Here is a 25,244-nt window from a genome sequence, read left to right as displayed (position 1 = left end):
GTCCATGAGGGTTGTCCGTCTGTCTACTGGACATCGGGGCGCAGAGATCCTGAGGAGCGCGCGCACTGATTAACGACTCTGTTTATTACATGGTGCTATGTCATTGTTTGTTCGACCCTAGGATACGGGTCTATTCGTCACTGTCATCATCAGACGGGATCCGCCGCTTCAGTTTTCCGCGCCGCTTTACGGTTGCAGCCTTAGGTTTTGTCCCAGAGCCAGACGCAGAGGACGACGACGATGTGGGCGAGGACTTTGTCATCAGCTTCGAGTTGGCCGAGGCTGCCGCGCGTCTCTGCGAGTAGATCGGCAGCTTGCCCTTCTCCATCTCCTCCTCCTCATCTTCGTCCTCGTCCTCGTCCTCGTCCTCCCCGTTTTGGTCGACGTCCTCGTCCGCTTGATCTTTCGTGCTCTCATCGATCTCATCCTCTCCACTCTGCTCCCCCTCGTTCTCTTCGTCCTCGTCTTCGTCTTCATCGGCTTCGTCGTCGTCGTCCTTGATCTGATTCCGCTTCCCATTTCTCGTCACTGGCTTGGCCTTATTGCGACTGCTCGCTCTCGTCTTCGACGCTGCTGCATTTGCCGCTTTCCGTATCGGTCGTTTACTCTGCCTCTTTCTTGGCTTGACCTCCTTATCTTCCTCGTTCTCCTCCTCCTCCTCCTCCTCCTCATCGTCCACTTCCTCTTCCTCCGCCTCTTCTTCCTGGTCATCATCCTCCTCTTCTTCCTCCTCCTCTTCCTCATCATCGTCGTCAGAGATCTTACGTTTCCGATTCACGCTTCCCTTCTTTGCCGGAGCCTTCTTGGTTGCCTGGGGCGCTGGCGAGTTTTTGCCACGCGACCTTGAATTCAATATGCCAGCAGCAGTAGATCCTGCTGCAGAACCCTTCCTGGCGCCGCCATTGTGGCTGAGCGAGGTTCCCGAATTGATCTTAGGACTATTACGACGACTTGATCCAGCCGACCCAGCGGCCCCTCCAAAACGTTTTCTCTCCTTGTTCTTCCTCTCATTGTCGCTATCCTGCTCCTGTTCGCTCTCGTCTGAATGATCGACAGTATTCTTCTTGCGACGATTGCCAGATTCATCATCGTCTTGTTCTTCTTCCTCGTCGACGTCGCTACTCTGTTCTTCGTCTTCGTCATCCTCGCTCTTGGCATCTTTCCGCCCCCCTTTCCGCTTGCTTTTGCTTATATCCTCTTCCTTGATCCACCACTCTCTGGGCCAGAGATTCTTCTCACTCGCCCCAAAGTTCTCTGTGAGGGCCTCTTCGACTTGAGACTTGACTTGTGGAGTCCAAATCCTCGAGAAAAGATGGTGATTTGCAGTCGAAGATGCCATTGAGGATGATGACGATGCTGACAAGCCGATGTCCCCCCACCACGCCTGAAGTAGAGAGAGTGCAGCGCGCAGCTGCACCGCTTGTTCCTTTCTCTGCTTGGGTGTCAATTTCGTCTTGGCGAGACTCGTCTTGTTCTTGCTGCGCGTGTTCTTGCCAGAGCCCCTATTCGTCGATGACTTTAGAGTAGCGTCCTCCATTTCAAAGTCACCATTCGACGATGTTGCTGTTGCTGGGTGCTCCACAGGAGGTGCGGTCTTTTCGCTCAGCGACAAAAGAAGAGCAGCTATATGATCGGGGTATCCCCTCGCCCATTGCGCTATGTTCGCCTCACATAACTCCCTCATTTCCTTGGAGATCACCTCCGTCTGGCTGGCGATCCTGATTATCGCGCGTCCGAGTTTCACGTCTGGAGGCTCCAGTGAAAGGGTGCGGAGCAAATTCAGAATGCCGCTCAGCGCCTCTGCTGTCGATTCCGTAGTCATATCAAGGACCCAACCAGCGCCAAGGATTGTTGCCACAGCATCAGATCCTCCTCCCACCTCTGATAGCACCAACTGCCAAACGCCCAGCTGTTCAAACGTTTCCCATTCCAAAGTCTGTCCCAGGATTTCCACCATGTTTGGGGAGATCTTCGGATCCCAGTTCCGTGATAAAGATTGAGTGGCGGCGTCCACTTCATCCGGTTGTTCGTTAGACCCGTTCTTTTTCTTGGCGCTCAGGGTATTTTTGGTTGTCTTCTTTTCTTCTTCCCTTATTGCAGGCGTCAGGTTTTCTAATGGCGTTGGCGGCAAAAGCAACGAGAAATCGCGCTTAGCAAGTCCCATGGAAAGTCGATAGATCAAAGCCGGTGTCGCCATGACAAGGATTAGCTTCAAGAATGCCTCAGTCTTGGGGATGAGCTCAGGCAGGTATCGCAAGACCAGCGGCAAGATGCTCTCAAAGACCATGAGCTGCCGGTCTTGCAGCTGTTGAAGGTCCCTGAGGAGATATTCTTGTGCAAATAGTGTTAAATCACTGGTAGCGTCTGTTCCGTCCTCGTCTATCTTGTCCGCTTGATCCTGCTTGGCGATAGCCCTGACATACGATCCATAAAGCTGCAGCAATTGTTCCAGAGAGATGGCAGTCCCTGACATACTGCGCCTCTGCCCACGGACCAGGCCTAGCAAATACCACATCCCAAGCAGTCTTTCGCTGGGGTCCTTGGGGGCCTCGCTTTTCATAAACATCTGTGCCACCCTTATTGCGCCTTCCTTACCATCCCTTTCGGTGACCCTCCACAAACACGATATCAGGGGTTCCATCACGCCTGCATCCTCTCCCGGATCCGCATCACCGACCGGCAACACATATGACTCTGGAACTTCAGCTTTTGTCGCAAAGGCACAAATCTCCTGACCAACCTCTTGCGCAATGTCTGCACCATCAACTCCAACTCCTGCAACGTCGCCGTAGACATTCCAGATGTCGCGAAACATTTCCGCGGTTGCGGAAGCATCGGGATCGGCCTCGTACGCTTTCTTGAACTCCTGAAGGCTGGAGCCAAAAATCCAAAGCGAAGCCCCAGGAACGGGGGCTGCAGCTGCAGAGGTAAGGTCATCGTCTTTTCCTGATCCAGCCGCGGTGGTCATATCATCGGTGAATGTCCAATCTGCGAGTACTGCTTGATTCTGAAATTTCAACTGCTGCGATGGATGCTCAACCAAAGATGACTCCATCACTTCATCCTCACCGTTTTCCTCATCATCTTGAACAGTCGATTTACTATCCTCCCTTAATGCTGGCTCTCTGGAAGATTCTCGAGAGTGATTCCTTGATTTCTGACCTTCGCTCTTGACCTCCTTACGATCATGCGCCTCCTCATCATCTTCACTATCCTGGCCTGTAATTCCAGGCACGGCAAAGCCGGCATGAGATGCAGGATTCTCGAAATCATCCATACCTTCGTTACTGTCACTGTCGCCAGTGAGTTGTGCAGAAGAAGGCTGTTCATCCATGCTCTCCATAGTAGCGACTCCTCCAAGGGAGAATCCTGCACTATTTTCCGCCAAATCTCCGAGTTGAGCTGGGAACATTGATAGCATATAGTCGCGAACTGGAGTGTAATCGTCAAGTGATGGTGCTTTGAAAATAAAGCGGAACGATCTGAGCGCATATATAAAAAAGGTTGACATTTGGGTCAGTTACAATAGCAGACCTCATCAACCTCTTATTTGTAACAATGCCGTGATGCATTTGCTCTCGCACCTGATGACGCCCTTCTTGACTAAATCCTGCGCTGCCATCCCTATATGTTTGTGGATATAGTCCCGCAGTGATGGGTGATAGTTTTCGATTGTAAAATGCAAGAATTCCAGCAGAATCGCGGTGATGTATGGGTATCGCTCCACTGAGTTCTCCATTAGCAATATAGCCGGTTCTAAGCAGAAAGAGGAAATGAATGAATTATCGTTCCATAGTCTGAATTACAGTGGTCCATATGGCCATCCAGGGACATACCGATGTCCATGATATTATCCCTGCCAGGATCATAAAATAGCCAGTCATAAAACAGTGCGAGCTTGACATTGGCAGCTGTGACATTGGACTAGTTGTATATCGAAAATGAGGGCATTAATACTTGTGGAACCCAAATGACCTGATCCATGACTATGGGCTGAAAGGCGGGACTGGTGCACATACTCTGATGGTCCTGAAGATACTTCCGATGACGACATAGCGTGGCACGATGCTGCTGGCAAGAACTGCGTTCGAAGGGTGATATACACCACAGATATAGCGAATGAGGTCGCAGTACAATCCATCGGCCTCGGGAGATGACAAGTACCGTTCTACAAACCATTGCAGATTTCTGTGATGTTGTCCATTGTTAATCTGGATCGGAAACAAACAAAGATTAGATCGTGTTGTGTATCTATTGTGCATGCTCTTCTTATGATCTCAAGTGATATCCATGAGACGCCAACTTACGAATTTCAGAATGTGTAGGATCTTGTGCTCCATATCGAACGTCAGTCGACTCTGTAGGTACTGGTCCTTTGTTGGCATGGCGGTCAGTTGATGCAGACCCTCGAGCTGCGGGTTCAATTTCTCGGGGGAGTACAGCAGATTGATCCAGATTTCCTCTATTGGCTTGATCCGCGCAACATCCTGAAGTGCCCTAACGAGGTCCCTCCCAATGTCCGAGCAGTCTCGAAATCGTTCTCGCAACAGTCGTGCGCAAAACATTGCTTCATGCTGTCTGAGTGCCGCATATCGTCCATGGTCCAACATGATCCTCAGGTACGTGTAACACGAATAGGCAACTAAATTTGGGATTGAGTACACGAAGGACTGAAGATGTGTCTCGAGCAATTGAAGCATACCCTCTGCATGTTGTATATTTGCTCGTGAGACATCGCCACCGCGGATCTGCCTCAGAAGACTCATGTATAGCTGCTCGATGCCATGGACTCTGACTTCCGTGAACTGGCCGACCAACCAAAGCAGCTGCTCCCGTACTTGCGGCTTGATCTTATGGAATTGAAGTAGTGTACAGAAATGACGCGTCTGCTTGACCGCAAACGCGAGCGAATCGCGCGCCACAAGGTTCATATGTCGAAAGAGTTCTGTTGGTGATGAACTGATGCTTTGCCCTGGACCTCCTGAGGTACTACTACTGCTGCTATTTGTGTTATTGGTGTTGGCGCTGTTGTTGGTATCGGCATTGTGGGTTAAGATACCATAGACGAGTCCATTGATGATTTCTGCGTGTTTCTGCATACTACTCGACGCCGACGCTTGAAGCTGGTTGTGGATGTCAATTTCTGACAGGCCCTGGATCATTTCGAGAAGTTGACGGTGGGCCTGGCTCATCTCCTATAGAGCGGATCATAAAAAGGCAATTGATTAGCATGCTTTCCCGTCAAGACAGCATGAATGGATAAGGATGAGGCCACTTGCAATGTCGACGGGATCATCCTCGTCAAAGGAGGCAAAGTCGAATATAAGCGACGGTGGTGGTGGTTCTGGAACAGCCATGGCGCATCAAGTTCATTGATGTATTGGTGTGCCTGCAGGAAGGTTGAATTTGAGAAAAGGAAGGCGAGGCGTAAAGTTGAGTAGCGACCCTGTAGTGACTGCCAGTCAGTCGCTGTTCACTACACAGTTTCGGTCGTGCGCTCCATAAGCGATGAGAATCAGCCTGCTGTGCCCTTTGAATAACGACGACATTCTGGAAGTCGATTCACGACAGAGAATTCCTTATTCACTCGAAAGGATCAAGACGACCGAGACATGGAGATCACTGTGCTCGGGGAATACAGGCCCTTTGGCAGGGTTGAGGGTCGCGCCAGTCAGGAGGCCGAGAGACTTTTTGCGCCACCGTTTTCCGCTCCAGAGGGCTACGGCTTTGGGAAAACACGCCGAGACGATTCGCACATTACAACAAAACGAGGCAGCATTACTCTACCCCGTTATGAATTATACCCACCGACTCAGGATGGTATCATTAATGAGGCGCTTGAGCCGCCGAAGGACAGCAACCGATCCAGTCTTGGAAAAAACAGGTCTCAGCGGGGATACGATGTCGAGGTTGTTGTTCAGGGTGCTAAAGTCACTTGGACGCAAGGTGGAGTGCTTCGAAAGATCCTGGACTTTAGCGCTGAGAATGAGTCTATTCAACAAACACTGTTTGCATGGTTCATTGTCAACACTCTTTCTCAAAAGACTTCCGATCGAGAGCGAGACCGTGAGCGAGAGCGAGACGACGAGTTTGATGTTGCGCAGCTACATTCAGTTGATAACCCAGGCGCGGATCGTCAGGGCAGGCAGCAGGCATTGGTCATCATTCTCAAGGAAACTGCCAGAATTTACTTCCCCAGCGGAGAGTCGTACTCTGTCTACCTGCCGTTCAGCGTTCATAGGGTCTGGGCCATGGATCTGGGACTTTTGCTGGAGCGAAAGCCGGAATACGAGGAGGAAGTCTCCGAGGAGATGGAAGGCGCAGGTCTGCCAAGATTTTATATGATCATGGATCCATTCAACGAGTTACAGATCGTGACACTTTACCGGCTCCCCAAGCAGACACCGCCTCCAAAGTCAATGCTTCGGGAGGATGTTCCACGGATACGGCACCTGAACGGCATCGTGGGCGACATATTCAACACATGCGTTTTTTTATCTAATCTGGATGCCAACGACAGAACCGTGATCACGTTTGACCTGCTGCTGCGGCGACATCGAGTTTGGCGGTACGCGTCAAGTATGCCTTCAGCCTTGCCATTTTCAAGGATGCAGTCCCAGACGACGCCTGTTAACAGTACAACCATGGAAACCGACGCTGATACAGACCTTCAGATGCGGACAGACACGTATCTCTTTGAAATTGAGAGCAACATCCAGGCAGCATCGTAAGCAGAGCCTTTAAAGCTGTCATTTTAATCGTCGCCAATTTGCATTCACAATTGCAGAGATCTAAGATATATTCCACGTTCCGCGACTAGACCCGATTCGACGATCTTCAGCGCTCATGCTTTTGATGGTTCTACCGTAATCGGCGTGTTGGACCATGAAGTCGAGAAACTTTCATGCTATCAGATCATTGCGGACCAAATTGTCGTGCATCTTTGGACAAGGCCTGCGCTTTCTGCGGTCGCTGTCGAGGCTACCCGAAGGCAGCAGCGCGACATCCTGATTCTATCCCATAAAGGTGATCTGCAATTATGGACCGGTTTCGCAGCGGAGCTTGTGCCTTGTCATGTCAATCTTGGAAGCAACTGCCTCAAGCGTAAAAGGAGAAGCAAGCGGCCTATTAGGAGGACTACCAGTAGTATTTTCACGGACGGTATGGGATTAAAGGGCTCGACACTACGGAGCGTTCCCGCGACAGGAGCGACTTCCACCGTCAATGAGAGTACTGAGATTATCGAGATGCGCGACCCGGTGGAGGACAGAATCAGTCTGATTCTTGGCGACGGCATGATCCTGAGAGTGCAGCTGGACTTCATTGTGCGGTCAAGCTTGGTTCAGGAGTGTCTTGATGCGATCAGCTACGCGTTGCCGGTGGATGTGCTTTGGGATTTTAGGCACAGATTCCTTCAACTTCAGTTTGATAGGGCGCCTCAATACGCGGATATCCTTGCCGGTGACGAATGGAGCAGCTTTACAACAACGCTGCTGTCATACTGTGATCCTAGCTTTACGCCTCCGGTCATGTCGTCTCCGAAAATGCAGACGCGCACATTATCTGGACTGCCGAAGAAGCCAGCAACATCCGAATCTAATTGGGATTTTTTTCTCGATTCTGATATGCATCGGATACTGGGTAATCACCCTTCGTTTCGCGGTGAGATCTTGCCGCTCCCAGTCTCGAGTGCCAACCAGTTCACCGACATGATTACGAAGGCACAGAAATTGGCAACGCTTCATTTTCGTGGACCTGCGACGAGACAGTCCCTTCGCCTGGATTTATTCTATAAGTACATTCTGGTTGCCCTGCACCTAGTCTACGAGGATCGAAATATTAACCTGGCGACATGTCAAGAGGGGAATATGGCGCCATTGTTACTGCTCATGGCACATCTTGTTCGTTGGAGTACCTGGGTTGATGCTTATACCAGGCGTGACTTCTCTAGCAGTAAGGTTGTCAAGTTACCAGGTACGTTCTGGCCGTAGTTTGGGGATTGGTTTACTCGATGGACAATGTATCAAGTTTTAACCATATTCCGCTTCATACCATTTTTCAAGAGGTTTACATGGAAGGGCCGACCTTACCCCTGGAGCTGTACGAGTACGAACCACCTGATATCTTTCGTTGGATCTCGGACATGGTGTCTCATCCCAAAGAGACGAAACCTTTTCCGACTTTGACCACTCTCTCGTCACTCCGGGATCCTGAACAATCCGACTTTTCACTACTGTCCTCTACCCCAGGAGAACAAACCAGGAAGGTCACTCTATTTTTTACAGCACTGATGACTGTCGAAGAGGATGGGGATCAGAGCGCTGTGAGGGCCATTGTAGGCGAGGTATCCACGAACACAGAGCTCGACCAATTGCCCTTCGGTGTTTCAGTACCTCTGAGAGAAGCGCTGTGGAAGTGCCGCAGGAATCCGTCCCCGAATTTGGACTCGGATGCTCTTTCATTTATCGGCAGGAACGATTTAGCGGAGCTGGCATCGAAGCACAGACCGGGGTACTACATGAAACCACCTTCTCAGGATACCACGGTAAACGAAGGGGCTAATCTCATGCCGTCCATCCAGCTGTACCACTGCCAACGCTGATCCTTTCTTTGGTATAATATTGGGCACAGGAACCTGGTAAAAGACAGGATGTTCATTCGCTGTGCGAAAATGTCGTTCACCAAGAGGGAGAGCACGAACTAGAAACTACAGGCGCCGAAATCACTGAGTCAGACATTACAGATCTGCGTTTTGGAGCCGATATGCGCGTTGCCGAGACTAAGAAGATGCTTCAGTCCTCCGTGGTGCTGAAGATCAAGCCAAAGGAGTCGCCGGAGCTCAGCGAGGAAGACCTTCGAGCATCACACCAGGATATTCTCTGCAAGCTGGCCTTGCGGACATTAGCCCTTCCTGTCGGACGCGCCGTCTTGACCTTTGGAACGGCCACGCCCATTCTGAACCAAAAATGCCCTATACCCCCAATCAATCTGTCTGTAAAACTACTACCGTCTTTTGGAGTCATGGAGCCCGATATTTCATCCATCGGTGGAGACCAAACGTTCTATTGGCCCAACTTCCACAACGGCGTCGCAGCTGGACTACGGATATCCTCCAATAGCAAAGACGTAAATTCTTCGTGGATCATTTATAATAGACCTGACGTCTTAAATTGCGAGCATGCCGGGTTCCTTTTAGCGCTAGGTCTTACGGGGCATCTGAGGGCGCTGGCGAGATCGCATGTATGGAGGTATCTGTCTTTCAAGCACGAGTTGACGTCGACGGGACTCCTTCTCGGATTAGCCTGCGCACATCGAGGTACCATGAATACGGCTATCACGAGAGTACTTTCAGTCCACATGCCGGCCTTGCTACCACAGAACGGATCGGAGCTCAACTTATCACCCTTGACTCAGGTTGCCTGCGTGCTAGGCATTGGCTTGATTTACATGGAGACTTCACACCGACGCATGGCTGAGGTCATGCTTTCTGAGATCGGCTTGGCTTCAGGAGATACAACGGATTCGGTAAACAGCCTTCAGGAATGCCATTCTGTCGCAGCGGGGTTCGGACTCGGTTTTATCACTCTTGGCCAGGGAAACAAGCCGATGGGGTTAAGGGACATGAAGATTGTGGACATACTCGTCAGCTACATGCCCGGTAGTACCGACAAGAACCACGGCGTCAGGACTTTAACAGGATCCGTTCAGACAGATGACCATGGATTAAATCGACACCACGCTGGTATTGATATAACCAGCGCCGGAGCTGCTGTAGCGATGGGCCTTATGTACCTTAAAACCAACAGTAAGGCCATTGCAACAAAGCTCAGCGTACCAGAAACCCAGTTTCTGCTGGACTATATCACTCCTGACGCGTTGATGCTCCGAGTAATATGCAGAGCCATCGTTATCTGGGATAGTATAGTGCCTACCCGGGCATGGGTACTTTCACAAATACCCGATTATCTGAAGGATATCAGAACTGGCGGACCGCCGAGGACAGAGACAGGGCCTCAATCATACTACAGCATCTTGGCAGGGGCGTGCTTTGCAATGGGCCTTCGCTTTGCAGGGAGTGGAGATGAAGCAGCATACGAATGCATCGTTGGATACATGGATATGTTCATGGAACTTGGACGCGCCAGCAGAAGTAAGTGAACCCCTTATTCGCGATTGATTGAAATGGATAGATAGCTGAATATTAATTTTTTTTTTTTTTTTAATATATCATAGATGGATCATACGAGGACAGCATTACCAAGTCGACGATCCGCACTTGTTTGGATGTGACCACGATGGCGAGTTCGATGGTAGTGGCCGGCTCGGGTAGAATCGATTTTATGCGTAGACTCCGCAAGCTGCACCGCAGAACCAAGGGCGATACCTCCTATGGAAGCCATCTCGCGTACCATATGGCATTGGGACTTTTGTTTCTAGGAGGCGGGGGTTACACTCTCGGAACGAGTAACCGATGCGTCGCAGCCTTGCTCTGCAGTCTCTATCCAAGGCTACCGAGCGATCCCGCGGACAACCGATCACATTTGCAGGCCTTCAGGCATCTATGGGTCTTAGCTGTAGAGCCGAGATGTCTTGTCACAAGGGACGCCAGCACTGGAGCCTGCTGTCCTGTGCCTGTGCGTATACACCTGAAAGCGACTCAGTGTCAATCGCAGGTTCAGGTGAGCTATGTCAATCAGGCAGGATTACATCATCAGATGGATTTGTACGCGGGATTGCGCCCCAACACTTCTCAGGATGTAGCGACGGCCCTGCTCTCGATCACCAAACTTGACATGATGACGCCCTGTCTTCTTCCTGAATTATCGAAAATATCCAAAATTGAGATCCTAGGCCCTCGGTACTGGCCCATTACAATTGATTTGAGTGGAGATAACGAAGATTACACCAGGATATGGAGGATCCTCAAGACGCGGTCCATCTCTGTGATGCGGCACATCGGCCATTTGAGCTATACTGAGGACCCGTTAGGCATGCGTGGAATCCTTGCGAGACCGTTTCCCAAGGTCTTGACCAGCGAGAGATCAGGAGAGACGCTGGAGAATGGAGGAGCGCGAAGGAAGAACTTAGAAAGACCGGGGCGATCGACTAAGTGGCGGCATAGGACGTATCTAGAAAATTTGCGATCCGAGGAATTAATTCAGCGTCAGCACCAGGTCCACCAAGACCAACAGGAGACTGAACAGAGGTCTGCGTCATACGGCGAGGATTTCTGCTTGACATTCCTACATGATCCCCAGGTGGCGTCCTTTGCCAGATATCTTTGCACAGTGCAGCTGGACGATTGCGAGAACGAGCAGGATGCTGTAAAGGAAGAAAGAAGGGCAGCATATTTCACAAATGTGTTGTACGAGTGTCTGACAATGGACAAAGTCGAGGCTCTTGGGGTGCATGTCTGGTTGTATGATATCGTCAATCGACTCGAGAATCTGGACGAGGTTTCGTGGCGGACGCTGTGGGAACTTCGAATCCTGGTAAATTACTACGACACACAACTAAGAAGGCATCTTTCGGAAGTGGAGCAAACCCATAGCGCTAGCACGGAGCATCCGGATGGTTCAGGGGCGATATTGGCGCTAGAATCACAAATGACGGAGGACGATGGCAGCGAGACGCTGGTAAAAGTCAGTCGCGTAACAGAGCTAGTCTCGAAGATTGCGAAGCGCGTGGAGCAGGCAATGGAAGGCAATCGATCCGGTCCTCGACAACAAGAGTGGTCGATCCAGGATACTGCCAAATATTACTTCGTGAACGGAACCATTCCTTCGTATGAGGCAGCGCCTTCTAGTTCCAGTGAAGGTAGAGCGCAACCAAGGAGCATGACCAATTGGTTCAAGGTGTGGCTGGAACTGAACGAAGTGCCCGGACCGGATGCGATTCAGGCTATCAAGAGAGCCTTGGATAACACCCGTGAGTTTTGGGAAGGATATGTTGACCATGAAGAAACCGCGCCAGAGACGGAGATGGAGGACAATATGGAGGAGGGCACTAGCCATGAAGGCGGATCTGGATCTGGATCGAGAGGAGCATTATCAAACCAGCGAGGAGTAAGACCAAGGAAACTGAAGCAGCCCGCCTCTAAGGTTAATATGCGTGAAGGTCGTCGTCAATTGCTGAAGCAGGTCTTTTCGTTAGCATATCCCGCCGTGTCCCTCAAAGTGCTCGACTATCTCATTGATATGTAGGGGGGGGGGGGGGGGGGGGGGCTGCAGAGAAGGAGGAACGAATAAAACTACAAACACTGCTACTGCTTGCGTTGAGAGAATCCTAGTGACCAAAGGCAACGAGCTGGGCGGGCAAGCCACTCCAATGAGGTGCGCTGGATTCCTCGTCGTTTGATGGGACCCGCCCTTTGGTCTTGTCCTTGGTCTTGAGCTCCGTCCGGTTTTGCTTCTCCCAGCACCCAAGTCGCCGGCATAGAAGCCCTCTTTTTTTTCTTTTTCATTCTAGTGCATGTCCGACGACTACCATATGCAGCCATCCCTTCAGCCCTCCCTCGCTTCGCATGCAATTACTACACACACGCGGCTGACTTCCCGTTTTACCTCCATCACTTCCTTTCACACGCACCTGCACCTTGCGTCTGTCCTCTAAATGTCCAAGGGCAAAGAAACCTTTGCGCTTCTTCCTATCCAACAGTCCGATTCGTCTTTACCCGCCAACACATCCATCCCAGCCAGCCGCACCATCAGCATCAACAGGGACGGCACTCGGACCACTACCAGCACTACCAGCACCACCAGGACTAGCCACCACAGCAGGACTAACAGTCCACGACCTCGCTCGCCTCCCAACAAGTCCTCGAGCCCGACACACCCCTCCACACCCGCTAGCAACCCCTATCAGAAGCATCTCGCCTTCGCCTCGCCCGCTTCGCTCTCCTCTGACGGTACAAGAAGCTACGGAGAAGGATTCACCCCAACCACATCCACCCCAACCTCTATCAATCATACCACTAATAACAGCGATAATAGCAATAGCAGCACAGGTCAAGGCGGCATGGCACTAGGTCAAGGCGGTAGCAGCAATGGTAACGGGGGCGGTGGCGCAGGTAGCAGTAGCCATGGATATCGGCACTCCAAGTACCGTTACTCGGACGAAGAGGATGAAGACGAAGAGCCATTGTTGCTCCACAGCAGCAACTCGTTCAACGGCAGCTCCAGCTCTGGGACCACGCGCGGGAACAGCAACAGCACTCAGGTAAACAATCGCTTTACGTGTGGTTGGAAGTCGCCTTTTATAGGCGCTTGGCACTGCTGCAGCGATGGATTCTGATCACAACTACCTGCATACTGATGACTGATCTCGCCTCCATCACTATTTCTCATATTCTCATTCGCCCTTGTCTACATTGTTCGTGTTGTCTGCCTGTGATCCTGTCGATCCATACCCCGACATGTCGGGCCGATGATCCCATGCTACCACTCATTTCCTTTCCGCCCTGTCCACAATTTTATCCCGACTATCCACGGCGGATCATATTGGTTCCGCCTGCGTGATATTCCTGCGACTCTATGGTCTGTACTCGCCCGTGTTCCCCAAAACCTATATGCCCAAGCAGAACAAGGGACCCAACAGGCAGAAGTTATCAGCTATCATGGATGAACTCAAGCCCTCAAAGGACTCGAAAGCAGCCAAATCAAGAACGATTGACTTTCATGCATCAGGCAAGGAGAAAGAAGTTTTTGTGACATATATGATGTTAGTGATAGTGATACGTGTCATGTTCTTGTGCTCACGCGTTTTCTTCCTCGGATCAATCGACTAGCCAAGGAGAAGAAACGATATCCACCCAATGTCACACGTAATACGAAATACAACATCTTTACTTTTTTGCCCGTCGTCTTGTGGGAACAGGTTAAGTACACAGGAGCAATTGCCATGAATTCTGAACGGAAATCTGGAGGAGAAACAGTTTATCTGACGTTATTAGTGTTTTTTCGTTTAATATCATAGTTCAAATTCTTCTTGAACCTGTACTTTTTAGTCGTGGCACTGTCGCAGTTTGTGCCAGCACTGAAGATCGGGTACATCGTGACATATGTGGCGCCACTATGCTTTGTGCTGGCAGTGACAATAGGCAAGGAGGCATTGGATGATATGAAACGTTATCGTCGAGACCAGGAGGCCAACTCACAGCGCTACCAAAAACTCACGCCTTCAGGATTCAAAATGGTTCCTTCATCGAAAATCAAAGTCGGAGACCTGATTGTTATCAACAAAAACCAGAATGTGCCTGCAGATATGGTCCTTCTGCGAACCACTGAGGAGTCGGGCGCGTGTTTTATCAGGACAGATCAACTGGACGGAGAAACCGACTGGAAATTGAGACTTGCGGTGCCTTCTTGCCAGGCACTGCCCAGCGATGAAGCGCTGCTCGAATTGAACGCCTCTATCTATGCGGATTCGCCTCACAAAGATATCCACAGTTTCATCGGCAACTTCACAACAGAAGGCGACGGACCTGTAAGTGGCGCTTATCTTTTGCTAATCAAACCTGTGCTGCCTTGACCATAACCTGAAAAAATGACTGCTGACATTCGTGGCGTTATTTGATACGGGAAACGGTACTTTAGGGTCCGCACACGGAACCATTGAGCGTGGATAACACATTATGGACCAACACCGTTGTGGCATCAGGAAATGCTATTGGGTTTGTCATTTACACTGGAAGGGATACCCGTGCGGTGATGAACACCAACCATCCAAAGACCAAGATCGGTCTGCTGGACTCGGAGGTCAACCGTCTTTCTAAGGTACGGCCTCAGCTAGAATACCTTCGACTTTAACGGAGCAAGTAGTTGTATGGAGTCTGATCCTCTCTGTCCTGTTCTATAGATCCTGTGCGCCTTCACCCTGACTCTATCGCTATCAATGATTGCCCTCAACGGATTCGAGGGGCTGTGGTACATCTACCTGTTCCGGTTCTTGATTTTGTTTTCGTCCATCATCCCCATCTCGTTGCGCGTGAATTTGGATATGGGCAAGACTGTGTACGCATGGCAGATCATGAACGACAAAGAGATTCCAGACACCATCGTTCGCACAAGCACTATTCCGGAGGAATTGGGACGCATCGAGTACTTGCTGTCAGATAAGACTGGAACTCTGACCAAGAATGGTAGGACACATTACATGGAAGAGTTTTTTGCGTTGCTTGAGGGTACTTGCTGTTCAAAAATGCTCATCGGCACTCGTTTTGAACTTATTGCATAGACATGGAGCTCAAAAAGCTGCACATGGGAACAATGTCCTACAGCGTAGATACTATGGACGAGATCTCGACACACTTGGATACTGCATATTCTCAGCAATGTAAGGGGAGCCTCAATTCATGCGTGCCAGCATTAATAACTTCAAAAAAAAAAAAAAAAAAAAAAAAAGCCAGGGACAAGCGCGCTTATACAATTCTTGCTTTCTATTTGTGGCTACTTTTAGCGAGCGGTTTCAACAGGGCTCGTGGAATTACAGCGGCTCCCTCGCATGTCGGAGGCAGCAAAGCTCGTCGTGATATTTCCTCCCGTGTACGCGATATTGTCCAGGCTCTGGCTATATGTCACAACGTTACGCCAGTTGAGGAGGACAATGGGAGCATCACCTACCAGGCTTCTTCCCCCGATGAGGTGGCTATTGTAAAGTGGACTGAGAGTGTGGGCTTGACGCTGGTTCACAGGGACATCAACAATATTCACATTAGGAACGCCAGCGGTGACATTTTCGAATTCGAGATTCTTCAAGTGTTCCCTTTCACCAGTGAGACCAAGCGCATGGGAATCATTGTTCGGGATTTGGCCACAGGCGAGATGACGTTCTACGAGAAGGGAGCGGATGTAGTCATGGCTAAGATTGTGCAGTATAACGACTGGCTGGAGGAAGAGTGCGGTAATATGGCGCGCGAAGGATTGAGAACTTTGGTCGTGGCAAGGAAAAGGCTATCTGAGGAGCTGTTTCAGGAGTTTGAGGCAAAATACCATGTCGCCAAGACCAGTATTTCGGACAGGACCAGCGCTATGAATGCGGTCGTGAACGAAATTCTGGAGAAGGACTTGGAATTACTGGGACTGACAGGTGTGGAGGACAAGCTACAGGATGGAGTCAAGTCGACTCTTGAACTTTTGAGGAATGCAGGACTGAAGATCTGGATGTTGACGGGAGACAAGATTGAGACAGCCACCTGTATTGCGATCTCATCCAAGCTTGTTGCCAGGAACCAAAGCATTCATCAAATCGCTAAACTCAAAAACCCCTTGGATGCACAGGATGAGCTTGACCTCCTCAGAGGCAAGAAGGATTGCTGTCTCGTCATTGACGGGGAATCGATCCAACTCTGTCTGGATTATCTACGAGAGGAATTTATTGAGATTACGGTCCGATTGCCAGTGGTTGTCTGCTGTCGTTGCTCGCCCACACAAAAGGCCGATATCGCGCGCTTGATCAAGGAGTATACAAAGAAGCGTATCTGCTGCATTGGCGATGGTGGAAACGATGTCTCTATGATCCAGCAGGCTGATGTTGGCGTCGGTATCGTGGGCAAGGAGGGCAAGCAGGCTTCGCTGGCTGCAGACTTTTCGGTCAACCAGTTTTCATATCTGACAAAGTTGCTGCTGTGGCACGGACGAAACTCGTACAAGCGCTCTGCTAAGCTGTCGCAGTTTGTAATCCATCGCGGTCTGATAATCTCGATCATGCAGGCGGTGTTCTCGGCCATGTTTTACTTTGCGCCGATCGCGTTGTACCAAGGAATGTTGATTGTGGGGTACACGACCATCTACACGAACGCACCTGTGTTCTCGTTGGTGCTCGACCAGGATGTGCCTGAGGACATTGCACTGCTGTACCCGGAACTGTACAGGGACTTGACAAAAGGGCGATCATTATCGTACAAGACGTTTTTCAGCTGGCTACTGATCAGCGTATATCAAGGTACCATATCTCCTTAACTCTCACGAATAGGGATATTCAGTTTTTTTCCTTTCTTCAATGCATCCTCTAACGACTCGTCACTGTTTCCTCTAATAGGCGGTGCAATTATGATTTTGTCGATTTGGCTGTTCGAAAATCAGTTCGTGAACATTGTTTCGATCTCGTTCACAGCCTTGGTCCTGAATGAGCTGTTGATGGTTGCTTTGGAGATCAACACATGGCATCGACTTATGATTGTGTCCGAGGTTGCCACGCTTGTCATTTACGTCGTCTCGATGGTCTTTTTGCCGACGTACTTTGGTATGTTTGTTTTCCATATAGCAATTCATCTGTGCGTTGAGAAGTATACTGAAGCATACTCTGGTCATGTCTAACAGATGCATTTCTTTTTTTTTTTTTATGGAAATGATGGTGACGATGATGATGGTGATACTTATAGACCTCAACTTTATCTTGACAAGGACATTCGTGTGGAAAGTCGCGGTGATTACGATGGTGAGCAGTTTCCCGCTTTATGTGATCAAGGCGCTCAGGAGGAAATTTGCGCCACCAAGTTATTCAAAGCTGACGGGATAGGACCGTCGAAAAAGCAAGTGAAGATAGAAAAATAAATAAATAAAGAGAAAAGAAAGAGTGGCATAGGGAGGAGACCATGGGAAATGTGTTCATGGCAAACAAATTGCTTAGCCCAACAAAAGGAGAATCTCGGATCGGTCCAAACCCATATCGAGCATGGCTACAAGACTATTTTTGTGCGTCGACTGTCTACGCACGGATGATGTGTATGTTCAATGCTCACCCAATTGCTGGCGACATCCCGTAAAAGTCAAATTCGGTTAAAGCCGAGTCCACGAAGCAAGAAAGGGTGGGGCCGCAATCTGTTGGGCGGGATACCAAAGTCCAGGCTCCGCTCCCGCGTGGCAGCTACACCTTTGCGGGCGCGGTTTCAAATCCAAGATGGATATAAAAAAAAAAAGAGGTGGTCTTGTCTCTTCTCTTCTCTTCTTTCCCTCATCTCCTTCCCCACACGCCATTGTTTTTACACTATCTACACTTACACACCATGCCCAGTGTCATCAATACGAACCTCACATCGTCGTCTGCACCATCAGAACTCGACTTTGTCGCAGACGATGCTGTCTATTTCAATTCTTCGCCCAACTCGACCAAGGATCCGTCAAGCTCAGCTAGGACTGTACAGGATCTGAAGGACAGCAACCGCCGTCGATGGAGCGATCCTGAAGACGAGGTACAGGATACACTCGATTTATGAACCCAACGAGGCAAACAACGGTAGCACAGCGACTATCATCGAGAAGAACATATGCTGATAACGAACACATCCTACCTTCAACAATTAGTTTTCAGTGCCGATTTACACGGAGCATCCATTGATCACCAAGAAGCCCTTGAACATGTCTTCTTTCCTTCTTAATTACCGGGCAATGCATCGTTCTATCGAGATCATGACGCCTCCTGCCATGCAGATTAACGATGAGGTATGTCAGTTTGCTATCCGTATGTTTGTTTACATTGCGAGCAGCAGCCAAAATAGACATCTGCTAAATAGGGACAACACGGAAGCGGGAATGCCCGTTATATTACGATCCAAAGAAGCAAATACGGCCATGGTATGCATGCACGTGCCAACCATCCTTTTTTTTTTGTCATTCTGTCAAAAATAGGCCATGCCTACGAGCTCGATGACTACATCGCCCTTGCACCCGACAATTCCGGATGGACCCATTTATATCCACCACCGATCGACCACGACAGGATGTGCATTGTCGAATGTGGTCTCTTGTTCACATATCCATTGCTTTGAACACAACCGACAGCCATACTCAATTGCAAGGTAAAAAAAAAAAAAGGGGTCCCAAATCAAATATTGTTTGCGTAGAGTCAATTGCTATGGAGTTGGATGTCCGAGTGCGCTTGAACTCACTTCTTCCTGCCGCGCGCACACATTCTGGGGGTGTTTTTTTTTTTTTTTTTCCTGCTCGCTAGACCAACATGTCAAAAGAAGGAATTGCTGTCCCCAGCATCTTTGCGTACGGAGGACCAGGATAATTCACAGGACTTTCATTTGCACTCGGGTGGATCCTTATTTTCAAGGCAACTTTCATCCAGCGACAACAGAACATCGTCGTCATCATCATCATCAACGTCATCGTCATCAACACCGCAGGAGCATTCGTTCCTGGAGTCTCATATCGCATCAATTGGTCAGTGGCTCTCTGCAAACGCTGGATCGGCTTAAGGAGATCGCGTGCGCGCTCTGTTCCATTCTGCTGGAAACTCTTCTCTCTCTCCCTTTCTCTATCTATCTCTGGTCCCCTTGTATCGTAGTTCTCCTGCATTTTTTTCTTGTTATTGTTTCCCCCTTTGCATATTGTACTTTTTGTAATAGTGTTCTTCTCATAGACTCATAGATCCCAAAATAATTGATGAGGAATGAGAATCGATTTTTTTTTTTTGTTGGTAAAACTAATTGACTTTAATTTTTATTGCAAATCAAACACTGAAGTACTGAAGTAATTTAAATATTCCTTTTTTTTTTTGTTGTTGTTGTTGTTGATATGGGTGTGTGTGTGTGTGAAGAAAAGACATGATACAAGTAAGGAAAGAAAAGACATGGGCACAAGAAACAAAAAAGGGTAAAAAAGAAAAAAAAAAAAAAGAAGGGTGCAAAAATAGAAGTGGGTGTGTGTTGTTTTTTTTTTTTTTTTTTTTTTTAAACTCTTGTTCAGAGCAATTAACCATGAACATGCTGTACAAAGTGCGGGAAATGAAAAAAAGAGAGAGGGAGAAGGAGCTGACAAAAAAGAAAAAGAGAAAAAAAAAAGAGGCAGCATATGTAAGGGCAGGTGGAACAAGAAACGTGGCGTCAAGGGGGGAGTGCTCATAGAAAATAAAAATAAGAAAGAGGGGGAATATGATGCAGAGAACAGAGACTATGCCAAACAAAGGGAAATAAAAAAGATTCCCTGGACTTGTTTGGATCCTTGTACTCCCATCGCCACCAACATTCCCCCCCTCCCTCCCCCTGCTTTATGCTCATGCTCATGCTCCCCATGTTCCGTTGTTGTTATTGTGTTGTTTTTTGTTGTTGTTGATTTGATTGTCGTGCAGAAACGTTGCAACGTCGGACAAAAGAACGATTGTCAAACAAGGGACTGAATCGGTGGTCCCTTTTTTTCATCATCCAAGTCGAATGTCAAGAATAGGCGAAACCCGATTTCTGAGCACGACAGGGTAGAGAGGATGATGAAAATGTGGGGAAGGAAGGGGGGGGGACGCCTCTCCATTTCATTTGAGCTGATCCTTTTGGTTTGTTCGATCTTCTCATGCATGCATGCGTTGCACATGTTCCGATGTTATTAATTACTGCCGACATGTTGCGTTTCCTTGTCCTGCCCTGGACTTGTCCGATCTCCATATGATTGTCGCTATTTCTCTCCTCCTCCAATTGCGCCCGTGGATCGTGATTTTTGTTGTTGTCATGAAAAAATAAATAAAATAAAATAAACAGGAATGGAAAAGAAATGAATAGTCGGTGTCGCCCAAAGTCGGTCTGGAATGGTCGCCGCCGCCAAGGTATCGTCGCAGAAAAGAAAAGATGGAAATAGAATGAAATATAAAAAGAAACAAGGGGGTGGTGGTGGTGGTGGTGGTGGTGGTGGTGGTGAAAGGAGGAGGCGGCGGCAAAGGCTAAAATAAAAATGACCGTTCCAGGTTGTCTTCCGGTCAAACGATGCGCGTGTTGTGTGGGGTTTACTCTTCGTGGTTGCGACGGTGTCCTCCCACGGGTGCGACAGTTGATGTAACAAAGTTTGGGTCCGCTCCACCCTGTCGCCATCTCATGGCTGCGGCCTCTGCTGTGGCGGCGTTCGAGAATTGGGCACCTCCCATGAGCGCAAGCAGCTCATCCATTCCTGGGGCCGAACGAGGGGCAAGGCTCTGGGTTGAATCATCGATGTTGACCAAGTTGCCGGGCTGGTTGGACTGGATGAACGACATTGTGTTGTAGTGTTTGTTGCGGAGCTTTTACTTTAGTTTTGACTGGTGTTGTTTCTTGTAGCTATTGTTGCTGTTGCTGCTGATCCTGCCGCTGCTGCTGCTGCTTCTGCTGCTTTGCTGTTGTTGTTTGTGTTCGGTTGTTAGGTAATTGATCTGATGGTCGGACCCGGACTAGGTTTTCCTGTTCGGAGAAATAGGACCTTTTGGCGCGCTTGCTTTTTTGGTGGGAAAAAAAAATAAAATAAAAAGGGCAGAGGGGGAGAGGGGTGAGTGTTCAACGGCTGGCCCCTTTGGTGCGTGTGGGATTAGGTGGTCTTTTTTGGTGCTTTGCACTGGTATCTAAAGAAGCATTGGTGTAACCATCCGATTAGAACAAAATTTCGCTCACAGCAGCAGCAGCAACCTTTTTTTTTTTTCTTCTTCTTTTACATCTTCTTCTTCCACAAATCCCCCCATTCGACAAACGCATACTGCATAACAAGTCTGTATATCGACGAGTATACGGATGAGAATGACGATGATGGGTTTGTGCAAGGGAGAGAAGGGAGGGGGGAGGGAGTACAAAGGGGAGGGGAGGTCAAAACGAAATAAATTCAAAATGATAACAAAATAAAGTATAGATCCTTGTGTGCCCGCTCGTTCCTTTACCTTGGGAGTGAATGCACAAAGAAGAAATCAAGATGGGCTTGTACTTGAACGGACAGGGTTCTCGTGGTGTCTGCTGTCTCGGTGCGCGTGCGTGCGTTCGTGCGTGTGCGGAACCGGTGCTTGGCTTCGGGCTTTGATCGGTCGAGGACTTGCGGGCTGGCTTGTAAGGGCTTGGTAACCTGGGATTGCTCGAGCGCTTGAGTGCTTGATCGACTTTGAGGACTTGGAGAGTGGGAGGCCTTGAGAGACGTTCGACTGGACTTGGACCGTGGGCTGCGTCTTAGGGTGGTGGAGGAGGGGAGGAGTTGTGCTGTGGAATGTGGTGGAGAAGGATGAGGATGAGGATGAGGAGAGAAGAAGGAGGAGAGAGAGAGAGAGGAATCCATCCATCGAGAAACGGATTCCCTTTTTATAGCCGCCAAGGATGAGGAAGAGGATCAGTTTTCCGTTGTTGATGTTGCGTTGGGTAGGTGTCATCAGCGAAGGGGAAGAGGTGGGAAGTAGAACCGCCCGGAAAGAGTTTTGGCCAAGGGTCTTCGCCCGACTGAACGCGCGCACCCAGGCTGTTACCCTGTCCATTGTTGAGAGGCGGAAAGGGAACGAGGAAGGGAAACGCAGGATGGAGGGTAGGCAGGAAGGGGAAAAGGAGGAAAAGGAGAAGGGAAGTGGGTGAGGGTGGTAATAAGAAAGAAAGTAAAGAGTAAAAGAAGTGGATTGGTAACGATTGGCAAGGGTTGTTGTAGTGGTAGTAGTAAGTGGTAGTAGCAGCTGTAGCTGCAGCTGTTGCAGTTGTTGTTGTAGTAGTAGTGGTAGTAGTAGTAGCAGCAGTTAATTGAGTTGATTGATTTCGATTGAATGAATGAAAGACTGAATGGATGGATGAATGAATGGGCGAGTGAATGATTAACTGACTGACTGACTGACTGAATGACTGAATGGATAAGTGAATGAAAATGAATCTGTTCAAAACTTCAACTACCTTCAACTCCCTCTTTTTTTTTTTTTTGTAAAAAGGTTCTTTTCATTTCCCATTCCAATTCACACTGAAAGCCATTACTATTCAATTCAGAAACAGAGTAACAGAGTAAACGAAACTGAGTAACCGCTGTTAAGCCAATTCCACCATCGCACTTTCCTTTTCTCTCTCTTCTATCTTTTCTATCTTTTCTCTCTCCTCCCTTCCCTCTCTCTCCCCTTCTCTCTTCCCTCTTTCCTTTCGTTCTCATCAGAGTCAACCAACCCAAACCGAGTTTACCGTTACGCGGTTGAGACACAGGCACGAGCAATAAAGACCAACGGACGACGGAGGGACCAAGGGGGATCCCTTTGCTGCAGCACAAAACGAAGAAAGATAGAGACTCAATCGACTGTTTGATGACAGGATGTGTGACATTAAGACCGCACGTCCTGTTACTGATTGCCAGGGACAGGGTCCGACTGAGCGAAACATGGGAGCACATTGCCAGGAATCAGAGACACCGCGCCCCCTCCTCGCCCTGCGACGCGCAATCAAGTGGCAGGATTTTCAGTGGCGCGATGACACACGGTCGCGGGCGATGACCGGTCCCGGGGTTCGACAGGTTAGAGGGCGGTTCTAATCGTAAACGATTCCTTCGATTTTTTTTTATTTTTTATTTTTTATTTTTATTTCCCTCCAGTTCACAGATTTCGTGTCAAAAGAAACGGAAACGAGGAAAAAAAAGAAAAAAAAAAAGACTACAACAACAACAACACTTCTTACTCGTATTCCTTCAAATACCACCAAATTACTACCACGGCTACTACCCCCTCGGCTGCGAAATAGAAAAAAAAAAAAGAAAACAATCCGGTGCCGGAGACACAAAGCACGAAAATGTCCCTCGCTTGTCCACACCCACTCGCCAACTCACACGCACACACACACACACACACACACACACACACACAACGGCAACGAATGCCAAGAACAACAACAACACAAAAAAAACACATTGACGCGACGGACCGGGGGTACGTTAGGTGTATGTGTATTGAATAGACAATTGGGATAGACTATGCATTTTCTCGAACAAACCAGAAAACAATTGTATATAAAGAATATTGTTGTTATATATATGCGAGTAACATATACGATGTCATACGTTGGCATTTCTACATGCGGGCCGCTGCAGTCTAGTTTGCATCTTCCGTGTAATTCAGTTGGGGCCGTGACGAGGAGGAGGGGGGCGACACATTTGGGCGTAGTTGATGTGATCGTAATGTTGACTTGCCCAATAGTCTACTCCCCCCTCCCCCCATGCCTTTTCTTTTTTTTTTTTTTTTTTTTTTTTTTGTGCAATGGTATTTGCACACTATCTCTTGGCCAATGCGAAATGCATCAGGAATGGTACACAAACATCAGGGAGCAAGGCACCTCCATGTGTGTGGACATGTAGTGGATTGGCGTGTACGAGAAAAAGAGGGGGGCGAGGAGAACGAGGGGTAAATAAACAGTGGTAAAAAAAAAACAAAAAAAAAAAAAGAGGGATGGAGAAAACGTTCTCCGGAAGGACGAGCAAGCCCTTGAAGAGCCATTGACAACCTCAGCTCTCTCCTTATTCTTTGTCCTGTTCCATTCATCCTCCCCCCTCCCCCCCCCCTCCATCCTTGCCTCCATCTTCAAGCCTCTTTGGTGTCTCTTTATAGTGCACATAGTCTGGGGAGAGGCGGATGGTTCCTGTTTGTTGCGCGTATGTAGTTGTCTCGCTTTGTTGTACAATTGCATCTCCACTTTAGGAGCGCTCCAAGGGATTTGCTGCATCGCAGACTGTCTTGTTTCGCTTTGTTTATCCTAGAATGCGCTTGTAAATATTTGTTTTCTTTTTTTTTTGTTCGTGTACCCGAACAGGGAGTATTTTAGACATGGCTCAACCTTATCGTCCCTTGTGCTTGGGGATCCAGAGGTAATGCGACAGGCTGGGAAGGAGGAGGACGAACAGAAAGTCCCCTTCTGACCATCTTGGTCAAGCAACGGGAGCTCGTTCATTCGTCTCGCGGGAAGGCCGACCACAACAGGTCAAGTCTTTTCGGGAATCGAAAAAGAAAAAAAAAAAAACAATCAAGAGTAGCGCCTGCAGTTGGTCAATCGTTCGCCTTTTTTTTCTTTTTTTTCGTTCGTTACTGCCGCTTTCATCATCGCCCTTCATCATCGGCAACGTACATACAAAGGCATTGAATACAACTCGCGGCATGATCCTCTAAATGGATAAAGTGATGTAAAAAGACGCCGAGGGAGAAACGAGAGGCTGGTCTAGAAGATCCCATGGTCATTGTTGAAAGAGCTGCTGCCCTCAGCAAGGCATTGTCACCAATCCCCTGTATCCTTTTCTTCGGTAGTCCTTGTATGGTCGCATATAGTGTCCTTCCTATTAGGTCCGCACTCACAACTCTCAAAGGCCACAGGCCCTCCCAAAAGGAGCACTAGAAGAATGTTAACTCGGTAATCCTGCTCCCCTTCTCCGTCCTTCAGGGCTCTAGTGCGACAAAAGAAATAACCAAGCAGCACAGCGTAAAAAAAAAAAAAAAAAAAAAAAAAAGAATCTTCTATATGCTATGCTATTGGAATGTGTAGGAACTATTGAATGCTTATCAACACAGCAGAGAACCGAAAAGGGGTA

General features: G+C 48.8%; 7 protein-coding genes across 7 annotated transcripts; 4 read left to right on the top strand and 3 right to left on the bottom strand.

The window, feature by feature from the left end:
• Positions 1-63: 63 nt before the first annotated feature.
• Positions 64-5,542, bottom strand: BC939DRAFT_493367 (protein-domain-containing protein). The gene is made up of 6 exons (XM_051559559.1): positions 5,280-5,542; positions 4,308-5,195; positions 4,020-4,211; positions 3,837-3,924; positions 3,585-3,756; positions 64-3,482 (listed from the first exon to the last, which is right to left on the bottom strand). The coding sequence occupies exons 1-6, from the start codon at positions 5,355-5,357 to the stop codon at positions 131-133; spliced, it is 4,770 nt and encodes a 1,589-aa protein (XP_051411794.1). The 5' UTR covers positions 5,358-5,542; the 3' UTR covers positions 64-130.
• On the top strand, positions 5,531-12,203 carry BC939DRAFT_529303 (uncharacterized protein; the record flags this gene model as incomplete). The annotated part of the gene is made up of 5 exons (XM_051561504.1): positions 5,531-6,727; positions 6,821-7,974; positions 8,064-8,545; positions 8,632-10,150; positions 10,234-12,203. The coding sequence occupies exons 1-5, from the start codon at positions 5,613-5,615 to the stop codon at positions 12,201-12,203; spliced, it is 6,240 nt and encodes a 2,079-aa protein (XP_051411793.1). The 5' UTR covers positions 5,531-5,612.
• A 256-nt stretch (positions 12,204-12,459) lies between these two features.
• On the bottom strand, positions 12,460-13,346 carry BC939DRAFT_477548 (uncharacterized protein; the record flags this gene model as incomplete). The annotated part of the gene is made up of 5 exons (XM_051558685.1): positions 12,460-12,482; positions 12,564-12,646; positions 12,674-13,023; positions 13,111-13,229; positions 13,304-13,346. The coding sequence occupies 5 exons, from the start codon at positions 13,344-13,346 to the stop codon at positions 12,460-12,462; spliced, it is 618 nt and encodes a 205-aa protein (XP_051411792.1).
• On the top strand, positions 13,196-17,580 carry BC939DRAFT_452964 (phospholipid-translocating P-type ATPase). The gene is made up of 9 exons (XM_051555864.1): positions 13,196-13,685; positions 13,787-13,875; positions 13,975-14,484; positions 14,595-14,774; positions 14,857-15,139; positions 15,235-15,333; positions 15,457-16,941; positions 17,038-17,241; positions 17,381-17,580. The coding sequence occupies exons 1-9, from the start codon at positions 13,568-13,570 to the stop codon at positions 17,515-17,517; spliced, it is 3,105 nt and encodes a 1,034-aa protein (XP_051411791.1). The 5' UTR covers positions 13,196-13,567; the 3' UTR covers positions 17,518-17,580.
• A 374-nt stretch (positions 17,581-17,954) lies between these two features.
• BC939DRAFT_452962 (uncharacterized protein) lies at positions 17,955-18,936 on the top strand. Its single transcript, XM_051555863.1, has one exon. The coding sequence runs from the start codon at positions 18,357-18,359 to the stop codon at positions 18,624-18,626; it is 270 nt and encodes an 89-aa protein (XP_051411790.1). The 5' UTR covers positions 17,955-18,356; the 3' UTR covers positions 18,627-18,936.
• On the top strand, positions 18,590-19,414 carry BC939DRAFT_173211 (uncharacterized protein). Its single transcript, XM_051550390.1, has 2 exons — positions 18,590-18,796; positions 18,949-19,414. The coding sequence occupies exons 1-2, from the start codon at positions 18,679-18,681 to the stop codon at positions 19,371-19,373; spliced, it is 543 nt and encodes a 180-aa protein (XP_051411789.1). The 5' UTR covers positions 18,590-18,678; the 3' UTR covers positions 19,374-19,414.
• A 569-nt stretch (positions 19,415-19,983) lies between these two features.
• On the bottom strand, positions 19,984-21,075 carry BC939DRAFT_452955 (uncharacterized protein). The gene has a single exon (XM_051555862.1). It carries the CDS (start codon positions 20,798-20,800, stop codon positions 20,159-20,161), a length of 642 nt encoding a protein of 213 aa, XP_051411788.1. The 5' UTR covers positions 20,801-21,075; the 3' UTR covers positions 19,984-20,158.
• Between the last annotated feature and the right edge of the window lie 4,169 nt (positions 21,076-25,244).

The sequence above is a fragment of the Gamsiella multidivaricata genome, assembly GCF_025024155.1.
Source record: "Gamsiella multidivaricata strain RSA 2152 chromosome Unknown BC939scaffold_36, whole genome shotgun sequence".
Lineage (NCBI taxonomy): Eukaryota > Fungi > Mortierellomycota > Mortierellomycetes > Mortierellales > Mortierellaceae > Gamsiella > Gamsiella multidivaricata.
This window is presented reverse-complemented; position numbering and strand designations above follow the sequence as displayed.

Excerpts from the sequence above, each read along its gene's own strand:
- BC939DRAFT_452962 (XM_051555863.1), top strand. The coding sequence starts at position 18,357 with ATGTCTTCTTTCCTTCTTAATTACCGGGCAATGCATCGTTCTATCGAG.
- BC939DRAFT_452964 (XM_051555864.1), top strand. The coding sequence starts at position 13,568 with ATGCCCAAGCAGAACAAGGGACCCAACAGGCAGAAGTTATCAGCTATC. Across the intron at positions 15,334-15,456 it reads TACTGCATATTCTCAGCAAT|CGAGCGGTTTCAACAGGGCT; the intron begins GTAAGGGGAGCC and ends GGCTACTTTTAG. Across the intron at positions 16,942-17,037 it reads ACTGATCAGCGTATATCAAG|GCGGTGCAATTATGATTTTG; the intron begins GTACCATATCTC and ends TTCCTCTAATAG.
- BC939DRAFT_452955 (XM_051555862.1), bottom strand. The coding sequence starts at position 20,800 with ATGGCGACAGGGTGGAGCGGACCCAAACTTTGTTACATCAACTGTCGC.
- BC939DRAFT_173211 (XM_051550390.1), top strand. The coding sequence starts at position 18,679 with ATGGACCCATTTATATCCACCACCGATCGACCACGACAGGATGTGCAT. Across the intron at positions 18,797-18,948 it reads CAGCCATACTCAATTGCAAG|ACCAACATGTCAAAAGAAGG; the intron begins GTAAAAAAAAAA and ends CCTGCTCGCTAG.
- BC939DRAFT_493367 (XM_051559559.1), bottom strand. The coding sequence starts at position 5,357 with ATGGCTGTTCCAGAACCACCACCACCGTCGCTTATATTCGACTTTGCC. Across the intron at positions 5,196-5,279 it reads AGGATGATCCCGTCGACATT|GAGATGAGCCAGGCCCACCG; the intron begins GCAAGTGGCCTC and ends TCCGCTCTATAG. Across the intron at positions 4,212-4,307 it reads TCCTACACATTCTGAAATTC|ATTAACAATGGACAACATCA; the intron begins GTAAGTTGGCGT and ends TTTCCGATCCAG.